Source organism: Chamaea fasciata, unplaced genomic scaffold (assembly GCF_029207755.1).
Source record: "Chamaea fasciata isolate MVZ Bird 193981 ecotype frontalis unplaced genomic scaffold, bChaFas1.0.hap1 SCAF_2, whole genome shotgun sequence".
NCBI classification, from domain to species: domain Eukaryota; kingdom Metazoa; phylum Chordata; class Aves; order Passeriformes; family Sylviidae; genus Chamaea; species Chamaea fasciata.
Genome location: NW_027094087.1, coordinates 40,676,260 through 40,698,566, shown reverse-complemented (window position 1 = coordinate 40,698,566; position 22,307 = coordinate 40,676,260). Strand labels below are relative to the sequence as shown.

The 22,307-nt window shown below is 35.9% G+C and overlaps 1 protein-coding gene across 1 annotated transcript in view; it reads right to left on the bottom strand.

Annotated features, from left to right (window-relative positions):
* Positions 1-307: 307 nt before the first annotated feature.
* Positions 308-22,307, bottom strand: part of DYNC2H1 (dynein cytoplasmic 2 heavy chain 1) — a 145,060-nt gene continuing 123,060 nt past the window's right edge. Inside the window, exons 86-89 of the mRNA XM_066175749.1 lie at positions 11,072-11,181; positions 10,656-10,737; positions 4,397-4,513; positions 308-848 (exon numbers count right to left, since the gene is read on the bottom strand). Of these exons, the coding sequence (XP_066031846.1) occupies positions 690-848; positions 4,397-4,513; positions 10,656-10,737; positions 11,072-11,181 (468 nt within the window). The 3' untranslated portion in view covers positions 308-689. The remainder of the gene's footprint in view (positions 849-4,396; positions 4,514-10,655; positions 10,738-11,071; positions 11,182-22,307) is intronic.

Genomic DNA, 22,307 nt, shown 5'->3' with positions numbered 1-22,307 from the left:
TGCAGGCCTTTATGTGCACATGTTTACTGGAACTTAGTACAGTTTCGTAATTTTTTTTTTCAGTAACTTCTGGATAACACCCATGATAATAATCCAACTTTGTAACTCCACATGAATTTGTAATTCCACATGAAGTTCATCAAAGTCCTATTATTTGCAACCTATACAAAGAAATATAAGTACAAGAAAAACAAGTCATTAAAAGAGACTGAAACATTTATCCTGATTCTTATCTTCAAGTAAAACATTAAATTTCAGTTATAAAAGGTAAGTTTTAAAATTTTATTTTATTAAATAACAGACACAAATGAATAACAGTATCAAAAGGATAATGAAAAAAAATCAAAGAAAAAATGCTGACTTTGAATTTTATTCAATATTCCTGAGCAAACCGGAAGAGATTTCAACAACTTCAAGAAAGAAATACAGCACATTACAATCTAGAGAAACAATCCAAATTAGCAGTTTGCTAAAGTTAATAGTGCCATGTTAATTTTTACAGTATCCCACAAAGATACACTGAAGTTCTATCAAGTAAAGTTATTTGAATACATCTTAAAAAAAACCCAGGAATTAATAAACCACTGCTTTAAAAATATAAAATCAATGAATCTAAAGTTCTTTTTTAGTAACTAAGAAATTAGATGTTTAAATATATCTTAACTTCACAAGTTAATGCAGATTTCAGATTACTGATTTTTTAAAAATAAAGCGGCACCACACTGAATCCATTGATCTTGTTTTCCTCCACAAGGTACATCAATATTTGTCACCACACGGTCTCTCTCCACACTGGTGTAGACTGGTAAAGATATGCATTCCTCTGGAGAATACGGACCACATGCATCCTGTCAACAAACAAGCACCTAGTTATCATGTAAAAAGACAACAAAACATGATAAAGCAATAATCTCCACTGGTATGGTATCTGAAGTTAAGATACAGTTTGGACACTGCAGCCTTGGACAAGAAAGTCTTCATTCAGGACACTTCATTCTCTCTTAAGGAGAAGGATTACCAATGAAGCAGAGACTTCAGAAAAATTGCTCACTCTATAACTCCACCACCAGGAAGTAAATAACAGGGGTGACCCTATGAACTACACATAAAAATCTTCATTCAGCTATAACCCTCCCAAAAAATTACGCATCCAAAGGGTCTGTGAAGCAGGCTAAGGGAAGTGCTGATCAGTTTCCCACAGGGAGAAAGCTGCTCAGGAGTGCCTGTGCTGTAGTGTAGGGAGCAGCTACCCTGGCAGGCCAGAGTGCTGGGGTGCCTGTGCCCTGGCAGACCCTATTGCCCCCTCCATTCCTGCATCCAACCCTGTCCTCCTGCTATGGCACAGCTCCTGGTGTGATCTGTGATACCTGCAAAAATCATACTGCAGGAATTACAATCCCCAAAATCTTACCCCACACATTCCAGGCTGCTTTTTTGAATTGCTCCTCTCTCCTGTCTGTACTACAAACTGCCTTGGATGCAGTTTCTCCCTAGGGCTTAGCACGGGCATTGTCCATAGTTGTGACCACAGAATTGAGCCCAAAGACTCTGTCTAGACTTCCTATAGCACTTAATTTCAAGACATGATGTATTTAGTTACTACAAATAGTTCAGGGTTTGATTCAACTGATATATATTAAGCATGTTTTCCATCACACTCTAAATGTCCCTTCCTGTCAACAGGAAAATGTCAGATTTTCAAGAACCAAATAACAAAGCAGAACACTTGTCAGAAAAGAATTTAAAATAAAAATGAGTGTCATTTTAACTCAAATCACATCAAATGTGAGTTAGTGATGCTCCAATATTAGAAAATAACTAAAAACAGGAAAAAGGAAACATGCAAATAATAACTGTTTCAGGCACTTTGCCTTGCATGTGAAGTGTAAAGCCATTACTGAAGAATGTTGTTGTTCCTTTTGAAAATCAACTTCCCCTGTCTTTTGGACAACAGTGTTTCAATCCTTGCAGAAGGTCTATGTGTGGTAATATCTGCATAAAGTAACTTAATAATCAGTAACTCAGTTGTTCTCAGAGGGATTGTACTTACTCCATTTATCCCTTGGTTAACACTACTGAAGAAGACAAAATGCAGGCCAGACTCAGAGAAAAATGTTAATCAGAGAATTTAAGTTTTGCCAAAGCTGGGAGCCAGAAGCTGGACAGTTTGCCTTCAAAGACCTGTTTTTTTCACTTTTGAGGGACAAAATATCTGTTCTTGTGCCTTTCTCAATCCCACTGATGTTTTAAGGAACCACATTATTGGACAGTTAAAGCCATTCTGTGGAAGTCTTTTTGAGTCACAAATCCTGATGTTCTTGGCTTAAGTGCAGTCCAAAAGTTCTCTCTGTCAGACTGCCTCACACAGTTCCATTCCTGTCAGTGACATGCTTCACAGCATGGGATCTATCACTGGATTAAAACTGGAAAGGACCTTCACAGTCTAATGATAATAAGCATAATGTTAGTAGCTCAAAATACTCTGTTTAGAGCACTGCAGGATTTTGAGAGGCTTCTCTCAGAGAAATCCTATGGGCTACTTTAAGTTTGGTTGACAATTACTTCAAAGCATTACATTATACATATACTTTTGCTCACTAGATTTCAAAAGATGCATGTATGGAGAAAAGAAAATAAATTCAAAACCTAAGAATACTAAGACAATATATTCAATTTTATGCACTCTTCTCCTAAAGAGAGGTAATGAAATTAAGGGAAATGCATGATACCCAATTCCGCTTTGGTTTCTGAGCACAGTATTTGATTATAGTCAATTTTTACGGTGATTGTAAAACAACTCAAGGGTAGACCAATTCAGAAAAAATTCTCCTTAGAGACACTTTGTATTTAAAATCTGGGCAGTTGACAAGTTATGACCTGTGTTTTATAAGAATTGTATTTTTTTTCCAACACAAAGATGTCCATTAGTATGGACATCTTATATGGACATAAGGACATATATGGTAAATATAAGTACATTTGAAAAAGTTTAATTCATTGATTATTGAAGTATCTCATTTTTTAATTTTATACATAAAAAACTCTGTTGATTTCACATATAACTTTTGGATCCTACCTTTGGAGTTTAAAAAAATAGTCTTATTCAGAAAAATACTAAAAAATCTGTTTTATTTTAATCAGAAGATGAATGTCTTTGAGAACAATGGGAGGACTACTTTGAATTCTCCTTTAAAATGAGTTTCCATTTGTTGCTACTATAGAAAATCACACATACTACCATCCTCCACCATCCACCACTGAGCCAATATATTAGAATGTCTGGCAATTCTGTATTTATCCCGTGCACCACCTCTCAAGTAAATTAGAAATCTGTTTATTTATCTGAAAAAACCAAACCCTGTAAATACTGAAAAACTGAAAAATCTTTCACTGGTCAACTTTGTAAGAGGCTTTGTGATTTTTTTTTCTTTTTTTTTTTTTTTTGTTCTTTTTCGAAAATTTCCAGTATTTTCTTTCCTAACCAAGCTGGGAGCAATGGTGCAAGATGGTGGCTAACATTTACTTCTGTGTTCAAGGTCTAAATCCATTGACCTTTATCCTTCTAATGCTGTTACTATAATATAATGCTATATTTCCCCTGCTGGAAATAAAAATGAGAGAAAAAGAAGCTGGGATACAGCAGTGTGTTAGCAATGGAGCTTCTTGCACAATATCTACCACAATTTACAAAGGTTATCATAGTGGTCTAGGCTGTCTCTAGAGTCACACCTGGACAGATTTATCCCAGCTATCTTCTGGTGAAATGGGCTTCCTAAATGTAGGTGGGATGAATTCTATAGTAAGTAATTTATCAGTTAAAAGACACATCCTTGAATACATTCTACGTGACTTCTTGCGTTATCAGAGATTGCTATGACAATTGGAGGGCAGAAGCAGTAACAGTTTTTACTGTTTGGACTGCTTTGCTTTCATCTTAAAATCTGCAAGCACTGGCATTTTTTAAATTAGTTTAAGTAGGAGAAAGGCTTTCTTTGCTTACAGCTTACATCATATCCTTTCTTTTTATATTGCCTCTGCATTTTACTTTAATATTTAAAATGCAAAGAAAATATATTCTAGGAATGAACTTCCAAACATATCTATACATTTACTAAATATATGTTTGAAAATATGTTAATGTTTTTAAAAGACAAAGGAAAAAAGGTATGACTGAAATAAAGCCATTGCTTTCAACTAAGCAATATGAGCTAAATAATATTAACAAAATTACAATAAGTTTCTGTTTTAAGTAAAGTAAGTAACTGCTTTTCCTAGATTGGGATTTTTATTTTGAAACAAAAAGAAAACAGGTCAGCAACATCATACTGAAAAGCTACTACAACGAAAAAACCAAATTATGGGTCTTGAAAGTTTAGGGCTTTTAATAATTTAGTACCTGTGGAATCCAGGCCATGTAACAAGGGAGAACAGATGACACACTGGGAGAATCATGCAGATTTTCTGAAAGTCGATTTCCATCGAAACAACACCCTTCCAGTTGTAAGCCACTGATCTGCCATGGAAATATAAAGTATTCAAACATAAATAACAGACTTAAAATGTCAATAATGATTATACTGTGCTTTAATAACTGATGAACCTTTTTACTGTGACCAAATTTTTAAATAACAGGAAATTAATTACTGTTATGTTCTTTGTGAGAATAGGAAACATGATTTAAAAGCAAGATCTGGACCACACTTCACTGTGAACTTCCTCTGATTTGGATTCACATTCTTTGAAACGTCAGAGAAAAATACCTGTAAATGTCACCAATTATGAAACTGCAGTTGCCTGGCATTAGATTAATGGAATTATGATGGCAACAGCCAAGTTCACAATCATTACCATGTCTAGAAGAAGAGAAGAACAATCACTGCAATAAGCATGACTTCCTGCTTGGAAGTCTGAGCACAGCTTTCAAAGAATGGAATGTGCAACTACACAGCTTCAGCAGAGGCAAACAAAATATACTGAAATAATATGAGAGAAAATTTTATTTAACAATCTCAAGATTTCTTACATATACTGTTGTGTGGCAAAAAGATAAATAAGAACCAGAGATGCTTCTTTAAATAACTATGCAATGCTTCATTTGCAACTTGTTTCAAGTGTTTTCTTTTAATTAATTTCAGCCTCTGAATTACATGTTTTATTTTCTCTTCTCCCTAAGTTAGTGACATCTATTCTTGATTCCTTAAAAAAATTCCAGTATTTGTTGATTGTTTTATTTTCCCCAGTACAAATACTACTAGTATAATAATAATAATAATAATAATAAGGATAACAACAATAGTATTTTTTGCCTGCTGAAGCGAGAACTTCAGTTTTAGGAGTGATAAAACTTAACTCAATAATAACTTTCATGAAACTTTTCAAAAGGCTAACTCTCCAGCTGAAGCAGATCTCTAACAGAAGCTACAATCTGAAAATCATCTGTCTGTTATAGTATCATACTAAAGCCCTGAATTAAATTTATCATATTGAGGTTGGCTTTCACCAAATGGAAGGTTCATAAAGCAGTGCTGGAATTAGAAAATACAATGATGCTGGAAACTAGATGAGTGATCACATAAGCAAAATGGAGAAAAAAATGTCATTTTCTAATATATTTTCCCTTGCAAGAAATTTTGACACATCTATCAGATTGCAAAAAGGTGTTGAAGTATGATGTTACAATGAAGATCAGTATCATGGAAGATATAATGGATATAATTTCCTTAGGTAAGTTTTAGTGTTCTAAATTTATTTATTTGACACGAAAAGATGGAATTAAACAGTAACACAATGGCAGTTACTGTCATGCTTCAAAAGCAATGCTTTCCTCCCAAGTGTTAGGGGCTTTTCATTAATAATATATTAACTGTAAACTAGTAAGATTACATTTTGCATTTTTAATATCTAATTATTCTTTTTATTATAGACAGGCATTACACTCTTCAAGAATTTGCTTCTTTAAACTTGTACTTTTTACGCTGAACTGGGGACTCTTCCTCACAATGTGTAAGATGCAGATGTACATATGCTAATATTAAAAAAAAATGTTATAAAACATGGAACTTAATAAAGACATTGAACAAAGCTGTGTGCTTGGACAGACAGTGACCAGAGAACTGACTGTTCTTTGAAGCAATCTGTGTTTCATACAGACTAGGACTTACAGTGAAATCACCAAATAACCTGAACCAAAACAATCTCAAATGGAAAGTTCAGAGTAGACTTTTTGTCGAACTTTCACACAAATTTTAGAAAGATTCATCTCCTATGTTATTCCTTCTGTCCTTCTTGCTTTCTGCAGGGAATATTTTTGGGGACCATAGTTTAATAAATAATGCTGGCAAAGTTATTGCATGAAGAGTGGTCTGATGAAGAGGTTTTAAAGTTTGTTGCTAGGGTGTTCAAAGGTCTGGCCACCCTGAACATCTCTGCAAAAAATTTCTATAGAAGTGGGTCACCTAATTGAAAAAATAATACCATTTGATCTCCTGGAAAACTTCAACCAATAGTAGAAACTCCTTTGAAGATTAAGACCAAATTTTTACTTTCATTTAATATTAGAAGACATTAAGAGAAAAACCCCAACAATACGAGAACAATGTACTTTCCAATACCACTTGGCTGAGTACGCCCATAGCCACGTTTTCATTCCTGAAATAAACAGTATAGAGAAACTACAAGTACTATGAAAGACATGAATTTCACAGCATCTGTAATATCATCAAAGTATCTTGGAAGCTTAGCAGAGAGTAATGGCAGAAGTTGACCATAATTTTTAAATTCTTAAAAAGAATTTGGCAGCTCACAGCTATTGGTACTAGTTTTGGTTCAAAAAAGTTATTTTTACACATTCCAGACTATGTTTCTTTAAAACACCTTTGTAGAAAATGTGCTGATACCACGATCCAAAGCATGTCAGTTTCCAAATTTCAAATCCTCAGCATAAGATTTTCCTTTACTAATGAATGCCATAATTTTCCATGACATGACGCAAAGTGCAGCAGACTTCAGGAAGTCATATTTTCACTTCATTACCTCTACAGGCCTCCATCATTAATTTATTGATATTTCAGGATGGAGGTATACTGTAAAAAAAGACCTCTCAGGATGCCTTATAATAATATATCATCAGTTGCAAGACTATAGTTTTGATATTAATACTCATATTGTGCATTTGATAATTTCAATAATTTTTTATTTTTCATTAGGTACATTAAGTTCTACCCAAGGTCATATTACTTCTACGCAATAAGTCTCTTGCCGTGTTTCTTCCTTTCTTTCACTCTTTTCTACAATACAGAAAATGGAATGCCAAAAGGAATGACTTTCTGCTTTCGTACAACAGCACAATCAGTGCACAAAGCAAACAGAAGCAATGAATTTGCATATCAATATGTGATTACAGTGCAATAGCCATACATTTTCAGTACCTTTTGTTAAAGCAATCTGGAGTGATATTAAAGAAGGTGTCATTTCATACAGATTGATTCTAAGTGATACTGAAGAAGGTGTAATTTTATACAGATTGATTCTAAATCAAATATTCATCACACCCCACTAGAGGAGATCCACTCCACATCATACATCTAAACCATCACCTGAATTAACAATGATAATTTAACATCTGAGTTGATAATTCATACAAGACTAAGGTGTGTTCTTGGCCTGATTTAGTATTCCTCTGCCTACTTTGTAGTTTCACTGACAGTTCAAGCACTGAATGCTTCTAACTTGCAGATGATCACAGGGTAAATTATTTGTATTTTTAGGCATAGAAAGATCAACTATCTACAACTGCTGAAGCTTGATGCCATTTTTTAAAATCATGGCAAGACTGAGAAAGCATGATGATAAAGACATCTCCTTCCTCTTTTCCTTATCACAGAAAAAATTCTAAGCCATCAAAACCTTTTAAAATTGAAAGTAAGAAAAAATCTTGAAGAACATGCCTTCAAAACCATGACTGACAGTTTTACTACGAAAGTTATATGAAGTATGTGTGACTATCAGGTTTAAATTCACCTGCGTTCCTACTTGTGCCAGTCCTTCAACAGAGACATTCTATTAGGCTTTTAAATATTTGTTGATTCAGGGACTTGGGCACAACTCTCCCAGACCCTGAAACAGAGTCCCCCAACTCTGTGAGTACAGAATCAAGTCCCTCGGTGGAGTTAGTTACATAAAGTGAAACAACATCATTAGCATCAATGGAGATTGATAAACCTCAGAACAGCCTATACCATGGTCTGGTTCCTGTAGGGGAGTCTGGTAAACTACAATTTCTGATTTATGTAGGATAAAACAAGGTCCCAGCTACCTCACCACAGTATGTGTTTAAGGACTAATCTATTCTGCTGATTGAGTTTTTTTGTTTTGTTTTGTTGTTTTTGAGTTTCCACTCAGAATAGCTTCCCATTCAACAAGATTAGCCTGAATTCTTGAAACTGCAGATACAACATTTACTTTACCAGTATTAAAATTCATACTGCACAGGTGAACCAACTTCAGTGTACAATCCAAAGGATCCTTATCAAACAAGACACATTTTAGAGAATGATTTTTCTTGCAGTATATAGCTTTACTCATAGGAAAGTTTCTCCTCAGCTCTCCACAAGCATGAGGAAGGACTCATGGTAACAAAATCTAAATATTCAGCAGTGCAAAGGGTTCCAAATCCTTTCTGTTCATCAATGATTAAAAGGAGCAGTGAAAATACTAGTGATTTCTTACTAATAGAAAATCAATGAGTATTTCTCTTACAGAAGACAAGATAATATTCAAATCAAGTGAAGAAACTTGACAGGATTCTTATGTTTTGCTAAAAATAACTGCTCACCTAACCGTTTGTACTATTCCCAGGGCAGAGAATTTCCTCTTAAAGAATATTCTCTTTTGATTTCCAATCCCTCTTAGAACATGACACATTCTTGTAAAGAAATAGATTATATATGTTAACCTTTCTGACTACACGATACAGACTGCTAACAGTGTACTTTAAATAGTACTGCCAAAAATTTACCATATAAATTCTCAGACAGTAATATATCTAAAATTCAGTTAGACCTTTAATAAAAACTGGAGTACTATTACAAAACGCTTTCTTTTCATTCTTTATTTGCCAAGCAGCAACTTTAATCTGGCAACTGTAAAACATTGTGATATTTTTTTAATATATGAATCTACTGAGATAATGTTATTTACAAGTTGACATTGATTTCTGACATTTTTCAAAAATGTTAAGATAGTTTTGAAGAACTTCAAGCTTCTACAGTCTGCTGCTGATAGCTCGCCTACTAGAATGACTGGTCTGAGATGTAAAACTCAGTTTTGACTTAGTGCTATGGCCTCTAGAAACCCTGGCTGAATCTGTAACCTCAGACCATGTGATTTGCAGGCTCCAAGGTTTGTCATATATCAGGTTTATTCCAAGCCCGAAAAGTCCCTTGGTTTATTTATCTCCAAGTTCTACACCCCTGTCTTCTCAAGCTTCTTATGAAATGAAGCAGGCAACCGTTACTCAAATATCAAGATTAAAAAAATCACAAAATTACATTCTCCAGTTCCAACAGGAATTAATTCAACAAAGTTCAAAAGACTGCACTGTATTTAGGGCTGATTGGATGATTACAGTTATCTTTACTGGCCTTACAACATTTAATTTAGGAATATGAAAACTTACATATTTTGTATTAATTTTTGACAGTGTCAGGAGCCAGCCCTGAACCCTAATATCTCCCACAGCCTTGTGTCTGTCTGCATTATCAGAGTAGAGAAGGTGCCCTGCCACTTGTTCTCTAATCCTAATCCAGCAATCCCTGCTTTAGCTGCATGTGGGCCCACAGTTGCTGTTCAGTGCCCTGCAATGGGCACAAGTGTCTCTGTGAGGATGTGGTTTTAAGGGCTGTGCTCCATGCTGAACACAGAATTTGGAGCTGTCCAGGATCATTTTGGGATCAACGTACCTGTAGGAAGACACAGCACAGAAAACTTACTTTGTCAATTCCCTACAAAATTAAGTATAAAAAAGGTGCACAGAGACCTGTGCTGACCAAAGTGGCAGTTCTACTTCGAATGTTAAGAAGCTAAATTAAACCATTTGAGGATTCACCTCTACTTTGCTGTCAAAGCAATCAGTGGTGACTTTACATCTGCTGGGTGTAGGCTTAACTGGTCATAAAAAATTTTTGGGTTTTTTCACATCAAAAACTAGTCATCTTACAGTTTACTTTGGTTTACTTCCTTAGCAGTCTCCTTTCAGTGATTAAAAACTGCTAACACATAGCCTTAGACTCACATATTTTCATGTGGATTTCCTCTGGCTACAGGCCACTCGTCTATCTGGACAAGAGCAATATTTTAACTCATGAAACTGCAGCTTCAATTTTCATCTAAGTGGCTGAAGAAAATGGAGCAATAAACTTAATTTTAAAATGAGAACAGTGACCAGGGAGGAGAAAAAACTTAACTACTTTCCTTTTCTAATTTCTGTGGAATTTTGCACTGCCATTTTAGTACCTGTACACTATTAACCAGCCCTTTTATCTGAGGTATACCAATTATTTATAACTCAGTTTTCCAGGAAGTTTACAGACATATGACTTGGACTACACTGATAAAACATCCTCATAAAATTCTAGTAAAACATCCTAGTAAAATACCTTAACTTGGAGCTTGCCTTCCTGTATTTGCCCTTTCCATGAAGCTGTAAATTTAAGACTGTCCACTGAACACCTCATTACTCTGCAATGGAAACACACATACAATAAATCTTAAAGACGTGTAACAACAGGATATCAAACACAAAACCAAATCCAATGTATTTTCAATGTGTACAATATTATACTAAGTCTTATTTTGAAAAAAAATACATCTCTAACTGAAAAAGAGAAAAATAACCATCAGCACTTAAACAGGTAACAGCTATTTTACTTCAAGGCAAGAAATGAAAATAAGATAACCGATGACAGCAATTGACATAACTTTTTGGATCTGTGTCCTGAAAATGAAATAATCATCCTCACACATAAAGAACAATGGCACATTAGCACAAATAGGCACACTATTTTCCCCTCACCTTGCAGTCTCCTGGCGTAAAGCATTGAGAAATGTGTCTGGATGAAACAGCTCGGAAAGGTCAAGGGTGTCTGATAACAGTTTCTGTTTCTCTGCTTTTTCTACCCAATTCTAAAAGAGAGAGGTAAAAAGAGAAAAAAAATCCTGAAATTAATACTTGATTTTTCAACATTTTGAGTTAATGTGGGTATGTCAATTATTATGACTAATGAAAAATTTTGTGTAAACATACTGTAACCTCAAAGCTTAATATTAATTTCAATTATTTCAAACTGGTAAAAAGGAAATTAAAACCTTTTTAAAATACAAAGAAAACCAGCAGTTTATGTATAACATGACTCAGCGTTTCTAAATAAACTCCTGTTTCATTCTTTGTTTATTGCAGCTTACTTTGTACTGCGAAAAGCTATCATTGTACAGTGAAAATTATAATTTCAACAATTTTATCATTGTTGAAACCCTATTTGACCTTTACTTACTGAGGTGTTTATGTTTTCCATCAAAATAGCTGCCCTTTCTGTCTTTGCTTTAATAAGTTCAGGAAAATAACTGCATTCCTTTAAGGTACACTTTAAGATAATTTTTTCATATAAATGGCATATTGTATTGAAGAAACACTTGATTTTCAATCTGCAGTAACAGTTTTTATAAGTACTTGCCAACAGGTTTTTTAAGTGTCTCCTACTACTATGTTGATGCTGCCATTTTTATTACATTAGTTTGAGATGTGAATTCTCAGAATTTATTATAAGATAAAAACTGGCCTCTGTAATACTTGATAATAAATGTGTGTAATAAAGGTGGAGGGAATAACTGTGCTCAATTATCCTCACAGAGCACATGCCTCAGCCTTTTACCAGTTTTTCTTACACACAGCTGTGAAGCCTGTTAGGAGCAGCAAGCTTGGAATTTCCCACCAATGCAACACCTTATGTGCCAACATGAGAAAAGAGACACTGCACCTTGCAATCTTTATAAACCATGCATCCCAAGAATCACAGTCTTAGTTTGATCCTCAAGACATTAACAATCTCAGACAAAGAATTTGCTCTCTTCAGACAAGTTACTTAGGTTCCCGACTGGTTATGCAACAGTCAGTGCTCAAAATCCTCTTCTGAAACTTCTACAATGTATCTCTTCGTACAATTTATTTATATAATACAGTCACAGTCTTTACTGTGGCACTGTAGTATGAACCTGAAGTCACTGTATAACCCACCCTACAAGTAAGCTCTTCCCAGATAGATCAAGTTTTCAGGGCCAGGATGGATGGAGCTCTGAGCAACCTGGCCCACTGCAAGGTGTTCCTGGCCATAGCAGGGGGGTGGGAACCAGATGATCTTTAAGGTACCTTCCAACCCAAACCATTCTGTGATTCTACAAATACTAAGATAAAAACTAATCAGAGAATAAGATTCCACATGCTATCACTAAACAAAGAAAGACAAGCCTCACTCCTTTCTAAATACCAGCTCCCAGGAAATCATAAAATTCCTGTAGCCACCGAATAGAAGATCCTGGAAGTTACACTCTCATCACACAATGTACCTGCCAAGCACCCATACCATGTTTAAAAAATACTTTATTGTATTGTTTGAACTGCTGACAGATGAATAATTCCATAGAACCATTTTGGAAGTGACAAAATCATCGAAAATGCAAGTAGATATCACTCAGTAAGTTTAATTTTATTTTGGCAGTGTGTCACACACATCACCATAATGTTTCCACCACGTTCAAGCGTTTAATCAGTTGGGGTTTTTTATCTGCCATATCACAAATTATGAGCCCTCAACCCAAATAATTATGAATCAGTTCAGAGATTTTTGCTTTCCATTTTCATCAGGTAAATGTACACAGTTAATGACTCTTGCCTGCATGATTCTTTTAATGACTTTATGTAATAATTTTTTTATCATACAGCAGTAACTCTGTATTCTAGTTAGGAGAGGTTTTTAAACTGTTTCATGTAATAAAAGTAGATATCCTTTCAACTTGTATTTAATGTAGTCATTCTATTGCTGTCATCAAATAAACTTTTAATGTAACTGCTAAAGGGAAACACTGTGAGGAACACAGATGTTTATATTCCACCCAATTAAAAGACCAGTATGGGTGACATTAATTCTAAACTCATATAATTAAGTAGCACTAGGATGTACACAATAACAAAAACTTTCATAAGATCACAAAAGCAAAATTGTAGTGGCTTGCACTGCTCTGCATAAAGCTGAATATGTATCTCATTTAAATCCATTTAAATAAATAATTTTAGATGCAATAAAATGCATTTTACAACCCAATTGTAAAAAATATCCTTATGTTTATTTTAGTCCAGTAAGACCACATGACAGTCTATTAGGGAAATGCTACAGTCTCAAAAGACTACACCACTCTATAAACAGATCACTGGTAGTCCCACTGCCACAAGGCTGGAAGAGATCAGGTGTTGATGATGGGAAGGAAGTTTAAGCTAAGCTGTAGAAAAACTGAAGTGATGTTTCTTGAAATGGATAAATCCTGTAACAGATAACATCCTCCCCCCATCCCAACTCTGATAGAAAAATGTACTGACTGCATTTGTCAAAGTGATGAAAAGTTGTTCAACTTCTTATTCACCTTGGATGGCCATGCAGCATCTCAGTCTGAAGGGCTTTCTTCCATCACCAACTCTTACATAGCTACATAATTGCTATACTAACAAGGTTGTCTACAACTCCTAATATCCTAACCCTGAAAATATTTTTGCTACAAAATTTTAAAAAAACCCAAAAATCTATCATCTACTCTTTGCAACTGTTTATTTCAATTTCATTATTTCAATATTTTCTGAATCTTTCTTATTACAATTACACTAGAAATTTTACTGTCTGTGATAGATTTAATTAGAAAACTATGATTATAAATATAAAATCAAAACTTATCAGCGATACCCAAAATGCTTCCAAAGCAATTCCTGGTAGTGTATTTCAAAACTTCCATTAATGTAAGTTTCTGTTTGCTATAATAAAAACATTTTCTTTTCTTTTTTTTTTCCCTTAAAAAAACAGGTCTAGAAGCATGGTCTCAGGTGATTCAAATAATATTTTTTCATGCATCTTAAAATTCAAGAAACATCTATTCCACTTTCTTAGAGAAGTCTTCCTTATCATCTGTAATCCCAAAGCAAACTGAGCACTGCATTGAACAGTGGAAGGAGTAAGAAGGCTGCCAGATTTTCACAATATTATTTCTACAGCTTTAGGATCATAGAACTCCTCTAAAATAAAGCAAGTACTTTTCCTTCACCAGTTTTAATTGATCCCAAATGCAGATTCTTCTACTGCATTTCTCTATTGCTGTGGTCCCCAAAGAGAACTTACACTGAAAATCACATAAATCACCATAGAAGTTATTTCCTTTGTGTGCCTAGACGGAAAAATTGTATTCAGTGTTACACGAATAGGCATAGCCAGGAACCATACAGTATAATTCCGGTTTTCTACTAGTTCTAGAAGTTTTCCACATTACTAGGGAACAAAGTGCAGAACTTTGTCTGAGAGCAAACGATGGTGCGTAGCACTGCAAGGGGAGTAAGTACTCAGTTAACTGGAGTGCAGACTGAGCAAAGGTCAAGCAGTTATGCCACAGTCCCATTTTCCTCACAGTGCAGCAGCTGTTCTACAGGTGTGCTCCTAAGTGCAGGCATTCAGCGATAAATTCCAGCAGAAGTGACACTATTACAGCTCAAAGAAATATAATAGAGGGATTTTTCCAGGCATTTGAGCCCAGAGGAGGTAATGCCTACGGTTCTGAGGAACAACTGGTATACAACAACTCGCTCCCTTGTGGTAATTCTTTTTATGTGAAATCCTTGAACCACTATTCTTGAGGCAGTTATCCTTATTAAATGAACATGTGAATAACTGCAGCATTTCAGGTATATATGATAAGGTGTTGGCCCATACTTACAAACGATAAATAACACAGTAATTTAATTTGGAGTTTATGTTTAGTTTAAATTTTCCTTTCCTTTCCTTTCCTTTCCTTTCCTTTCCTTTCCTTTCCTTTCCTTTCCTTTCCTTTCCTTTCCTTTCCTTTCCTTTCCTTTCCTTTCCTTTCCTTTCCTTTCCTTTCCTTTCCTTTCCTTTCCTTTCCTTTCCTTTCCTTTCCTTTCCTTTCCTTTCCTTTCCTTTCCTTTCCTTTCCTTTCCTTCCCTTCCCTTCCCTTTCCTTCCCTTCCCTTCCCTTCCCTTCCCTTCCCTTCCCTTCCCTTCCCTTCCCTTCCCTTCCCTTCCCTTCCCTTCCCTTCCCTTCCCTTCCCTTCCCTTCCCTTCCCGCAGACCAAAACCACTGGCTACTGCTTTAAACAAAATACTATGAAACTTTATTTCAGTTTGCCACACCTCAGAGCCCCGCTGTGTGTTGAGGAAGTCTGAGCAATAATACAACAGCACAGTGGTACAGCACGAATGTTCTAGATCCCTTAGCATCAGCATGATGGCTAACCATGTGCTACAAGTAGATACGAAGTAAGGTACAGTTGACAGAAACATTAGCAAATGTGATCTCATTCTAGTTACTCCATTAGTTCATTTTTTATCAAAGCAGGAACTTCCCCTGAATTTCTGTTTCCTACATTTAATACAGATACCAGAATAATGCATAAGAACTGTAACAACATACTGACAAGTTCATGATTGATTGACATCTGCCAAAAATACCTACTTTCAGATATTTCCTGTATGATCACGAAACACAGAATCCAGTTAGGCAATATTCTTATGTTTCATGCCTTCCAGTCTCTTCTTTCCCAAGTACATCAGTCACCAGGCACTAGATTGCATTTTCAGTTACATGGCAGAGCATAACTGGGTAAGGAAGTCTAGGAACTAGAATTCTTCCTCAGTGGAACCAGCTCCTCATCTCCAAAAATAAGCTGCAGGAGACGGAAAGCAGTGGCATACAATATTCATTTGTAGATAACAGACTAGACTGCCTACAATACTACTTGGACAAAGTCAGGACTACATCAGACACAAAACCTCCGTGGAACTCTGGAGCAGGGATGCTGAAATGTATATTGTCATTGTGCTGGTGTGGCTAAACAGGGGTACAATATACTCAATGTATCAGCCACTGCTAATGATCAGATGCACTGCAGTAATTTTTTTTATAGTACCAGTTTGAAGGCTATGTTACAGTGAAGAGAGCCATGAAGAGAGCCATTTTTCTATGGCTTGTTTTCCCTGGTAACACCCCAAGAGATACAGATTTTCCATGAGCATCTCCTTCACAGTCCCTGTTCCTCTACTGAAACAATGACCCCTTGAACAGCAGTCAACGGTCTCTCTCCAATTTTTTTCCTTCTTGTTTACCAGTCATTTATTTTTTCTTAACATCCTCTCTTAAGGCTGTCAAAATACAGAGAAAATCTCTCACCCATGCTTGTGTCACAGAACTCTACTATATTAGTAACTACTGAGGCTTAACTTAACTCGCAGATAAGTAAGAATGTTAAACAGACTAAAGCAATCTAATCAGAAATTGTTTAACTATGTGGGACCCATATCCCAAAATACCTAAAAGATTCCACAGTTAAAAGGCAAATCTGGTTTTTACATGAGAAAAAGAGATCACAGAATGGAAACAGTGGCTGATGCAACTCCATTTAAACAAAGGAAGTAAATGATGTCATGGCTAGTCTGTGATCTGGCACCCTGGCACACCATGCTGCCTCATGAGAAAGCTGCTTACTCAACATTAAACAGAACACTCCAACATGGGATTACTGTTCAGACCAGCAAATAGTCGGCTCAAAAAAGAACAACTTTGCATAGACACAGAGTAAATTACATTTTGGGTTTTTTTAATTGATACAGTAAGCTGGTCTGGATTGTTGCTTGCACCTACATTGTAAAGCTAAGGCAGTTGGTATAAAGGTACCTCAAGTGCAGCATATAGCTGCAGCTCTCTGTAGCTCATAAAACCTTTTATTAAACCCAAAAGTAAATTTCCTTTGTTGTGACCAATCCCAAGAGAACAGCTCATCATAAAGGCTGTAGGTCTCTTTCAGATGTCCTGTCACACTTGAGAGCTAAGAGAATGCTGAAAAGAATTAGCATGGCATATAGCTTCATTCACACCTGTTCTCAGGAAGCAACACAGAAAAACACCCATTAGGGAGCAATTTAAGGAAAAAAATATTGCTCATTTGTTAAACAGCACATTTCTTTTGGTTTTATTTTTAAATTAATTTTTAGGGTTTTTTTTTAGCTATAATGGCTTTAGTTTTTAAATTGCTTCTATTATAGAAATAATTTATTCATAAAATTAAACATTTTGGCATCCGATCCAGTTGCAAATCAGAGTAGCTCCAAATTCAACATCAATTTAGGTTGCTCAGGATATTGTCTACTCTAGTTCTGTGTATCTCCAAAGACACCTTCACAAATCATGTATTTCCACAAACTTCTCTGGACAATATGGGTAATGTTTTTCAGTTTAGAAACTGGAAACTAGACAAATGTTTCAGATGTGGCCTTAAAAGTGGAGAAGAAATAGTAACTCCCTTTGACCTTTAGTAAGGTCATTAGGAATTTTGCATTTCTGTGGTATCTTTGGATACACACACTGGTTTCAGTTTTATTATTCTAGTAATATCCTAATGTGTTGCTTATTTGATGGATTCTTCTGTTGATATATTCAAATCGTTACTTTTTACTTTCTCAGTCTGATAAAGTACATGAATACTCATGAGAGAATAAATCTTTTTCAGAGCTTTGTAATCTACATATCTGAAGAGTGAACAGTATTTGGTTTAGCTCTAAATTATTTACTGTCTTTTGCCTGATATATAGGTAATTTCAATTGCTTAATTTATCGCACGGGATAACGAAATATTAGAAATAATACTGAAAATGTTAATGATAGAGAACTTACAAGAAAACACACTGTATGTATAAGAAAAAGCACATACAACACTGTGCAACAGTATAAACCTGACAGGAATTTTGAAATTCAAGTTCAGATGTAGAGAACAGATTTCTCATTTGGATCATAATTCTCTTAGTTCAGAGTGACTGTGTGGAATTACCAATACACATATATCAATATGCTTTTGCACATTCTCCCCCATGTAGGGGCATACATTCTAATTTAGTTGCTATTTATAGCACTCAGATGAAGACACTGCAAAACATCATAGAATAGGAGGGTATTTATCCTTCCTGCCTTTAAGCATCACTTACACACCTTAAATAGGGATCTAAGTTTCCCATCACTCTTAACAACTCTTTTACTTTGATTCAAGGTTTGGCTTCTTTTTTCTTCAATTATATACCTTGCTGAACATATAGAGACAAAGACTACACAATAAAGAACGCTACTTAGAAAAAAATCAAACAACAAAATGAACAAAACCCCTAATCTGAATGCCTTTCTATTGACTTCAGTTTTAAAATGCAGTCATGTCTGTTTACAGAATTGCTGAGTGCATTTGTATCCTGCTCTGATTGCGTTATTTGACTGTGACTTCCCAAGAGTAAAACCACTGCACACTCAACAGATAAAGAAGGGTTTAATCAAGAATTTTTCTTATGACTCTTTTCCTTCACAAACTAAATTTGAGATGACAGCCTTGAAACTTAAAAGGCTCTGAAATGTTAAATATTTTTAATATATTTGCAAAGGGATACAATATGAAACCGTTATAATTTCAGATTCTGTAATATGGCATCTCCTTCAAAGAGAGAAAGATAGGTCAAGATGTGGCTACATTTCTGCCTTCCCCCAAAGAAATGCCAAAAAGGTTGCTAATTAGGGTTGATGCTTGCTTGTGGAATGGAAATCTGTTTTTAATAAAAAATGGGCTTATTTTTTTAATGCATATCTGCAAATGATATTTGAGAAATAGTTACAGCATGTTACCACTGATTTTGACCAATAAAAATCTCAAAACAGGAGATGAAATATTTTGCAAACTGCTACACCAACCCAGTTCCCAGCAAACCATGCAGAGGTTAAAAAAGAGCTACAATCACACTACCTTGTACAAAGCTGTCTTACTACTCTACGTAATTTATTTCTCTGTATGAACTTCTAACTATAAAATCAGAGTTACAAATAAAACAATAAAGGATTTAGAACAGATTGCTTACTGCCCACAGACAGAATATTTCAGTCAGTATAACGGTGATCAGAACAAGTCACTGTAACCAAGGGCAAGTCCCACCTAACCAACCTAGTGGACCTTTTATGATAGAGTGAATACAGAACTGGACAAGGGAAGAGTTACAAATCTGGATTTATGGGCCATCTATCTGGATTTCTGTAGAGCCTTTGACATGGTCCCTCACAAGATCCCTCTCTTTAAGCCAGAGACAGATGGATTTGATGGGTAGATTGTGAGATGGATAAGAAATTGGCTGGATGCTCACATCCAGAGGGTGGTGATCAATGACTCAGAGTCCCAATGAACATCAGTTACAAGTGGTGTCCCTCAGGGGTCCATACTGGAATCAGTGTTATTTAATATCTTCATTAATGACACAGATAAAGAGATCAAGGGCACCGTCATCATCAAGTTTGTAGATGACACCAAGTTGAGTAGTGCTGTTGACACAACTGAAGGACAGGATGTCACCCAAAGGGACCCAAGCAGGCTTGAGAAGTGGGGCCCTTGGAATCTCTTGAGGTTTAACAAGACCAACTACAAGGTGCTGCACCTGGGTCAGGGCATCCCCCAGTGTCAACACAGGCTGGGGATGAACAGATGGAGAGCAGCCCTGCTGAGAAGGACTTGGGGATGCTGGTGGGTGAGAGGCTGGACATGAGCTGTCAGTGTGCACTCAGAGCCCAGAAAGCCAAACGTGTCCTGGGCTGCATCCAAAGCAGCGTGAGCAGCAGGGCCAGGGAGGGGATTCTGCCCCTCTGCTCTGCTGAGACCCCACCTGCAGTGCTGCATCCAGCTCTGGACTCCCAGCACAGGGAGGACATGGATCTGCTGGAGCAAGTCCAGAGGAGGGACACTGGGATGATCAGAAGGATGGAGCACTTCTATGAGGATAGGCTGAGAGAGTTGAGATTGTTGAGCCTGGAAAAAAGAAGGCTTCAAGGAGACCTAACTGCAACCTTCTAGTACCTGATGGGAACCCTACAACAAAGATGGAGAGAGACTATTTACAAGGGCATGTGGTGACAGGATAAGGGGGAACTGCTTCAAACTGAAAGAGGGTAGATTTAGATTAGATATTAGGGAATAAACTATTTCCTGTGAGGGTGGATAAGGTATTGGAACAGGTGCCCAGAGAAGCTGTGGATGCCCCACCCCTGGAAGTGTCCAAGGCCAGGCTGGATGCGGTTTTGATCAATGTGGTCTAGTAAAAGGCGTCCCTGTCTATGCCAGGAGGCTGGAACAAGATGGTCTTTAAGGTCCCTTCTAACCTAAACCTCTCTCTGATTCTAAGTTGTCTAGAAAAAGCAAAGCAGATTGATGGGATGAACCGAAAAATTGGTGCATTAGGATGTACTGCAGCCTTCTCATTTATTAATGGATGGAATTTAAAATTACCAGTCTCTGACAGAATAACGTAAGGACTAATTTTCATATGTGAATGATAATAACATCGTTTTCCACCACTTGTACTAAAATTAACCTTTTTTGCTTGAGCTTTTGTCAGACAAGACTATCCATTTTACTCTGCTTTCTCTTTTGCAGACAGCTCTGTCCATGATAAAGGAGATAGAGTGAAAAACAAGTTACTAGAAACAGTAATCTACACTTTTAATTTTGATAGATTAAATGCATAAAATCGATGCATTTTACCACTGCATCTTTTCAGATTTCTTCCTGCATTGTGAAAATGTATCTTGTAGCTTAAAGAGAAAAATCAGTGGACGATGATTATTTTATTAAAGAAAGGATATCAACTACAGCTTCACATCTTATATAATATATAGTACAGCTTTTTGCAATTTACTAAGTATATTGCATCCAGAGAAGAAATACAGAATACTAAATCTAGGGGTTTTTTAAATTTAAATCTAGGTTAGGAAAAAAAGATAATTTTATTTAAGAGACGGTAATTTTTCAGAGACACAATGTCTGTAGAGACAATGACCTGGGTTTGTCTTCTTTTATTCAACACTTACAAAATTCTTTTTCTGAGTAATTATCTCCTGCAATAAATATTTTATAATCATACAGCTGAATAATTTGTTAGTGGTATGATAAGGGGTGCTGCTCAAACTTCTGGTTACACGGTAGTATTTCATCATTTCAACAGAACAGCCATTCTCACAAAACATGCTGAGAATTTCAAGAGTTTAATCAACAGCCATTGAATTCTGTTGAAACAGATTACTTTTCCCAACAGTTAAGCCTCATGTTTATTAAGAAGTCCCTAACTTGTGGATGCCTTGGTTTAAACAGAGCATCTAATGATTTTATTTCAATGGACAACTCCTATTACCCATCCACGTCCAAAACTTCCATCTCACATTGTTTGGTCCCTTGTTTGGATGGTGCATCTTTACAAAGCACTACTGCCCTTTATCAGCCATCGCTTCATCAATGCAATCTAACTGAGACAGTGATTAAAAGGGACATGATAAAACAGCTGCTAAGAGCTGTTGCTCAAATTTGCCTGTTAGAGACAAACAAAATGTCTTTTTTTAGTAGTACTTGCAAATTTCCAATTTTTACCAAGCAGTTATCACTTAGATATAAAGTCTTAAAAGACACAACCTGGCTGATAAATTTGGAACAAAGTGAAATCATGCTGCAACATGATGAGAACTGATGAAACCAATTGAGGATCAGTTCCTCAGCAGATAATGTTAGGCTGCAGTTGTATTTTTGTTTTGATATTCATAACAGCTAAAGAGGAGAAGCCAGGAAAAGCAGCAGAAAAATGCTAATTCTTCAGAATAATGTGGAAGTTTGAACTAAAATAATGGAATTAGTGGATTTAAAATACATTGCTTAATGAATTTTTGTGCTTCAATATTAGAATACTAAATCTGGAGTGTTCTGTACTGTACAGATACCTAGGTAACAGCTGTTTAAATAGAGAGCCATGAGAGGAACAATGACAAGGTGGGGAACCAGTCAACTAACCCATCTGAATCAGCCTCTCCTAAAACTGCAAAAGAGAAACCATTAAGCTATTGTCCCTGATGCAAACTCTGCTGAGGCAATGTATTAGAACACACTCTGGAAATGAAGTGTGAGTATTTGGAATAAGGAATAAGCCTTAT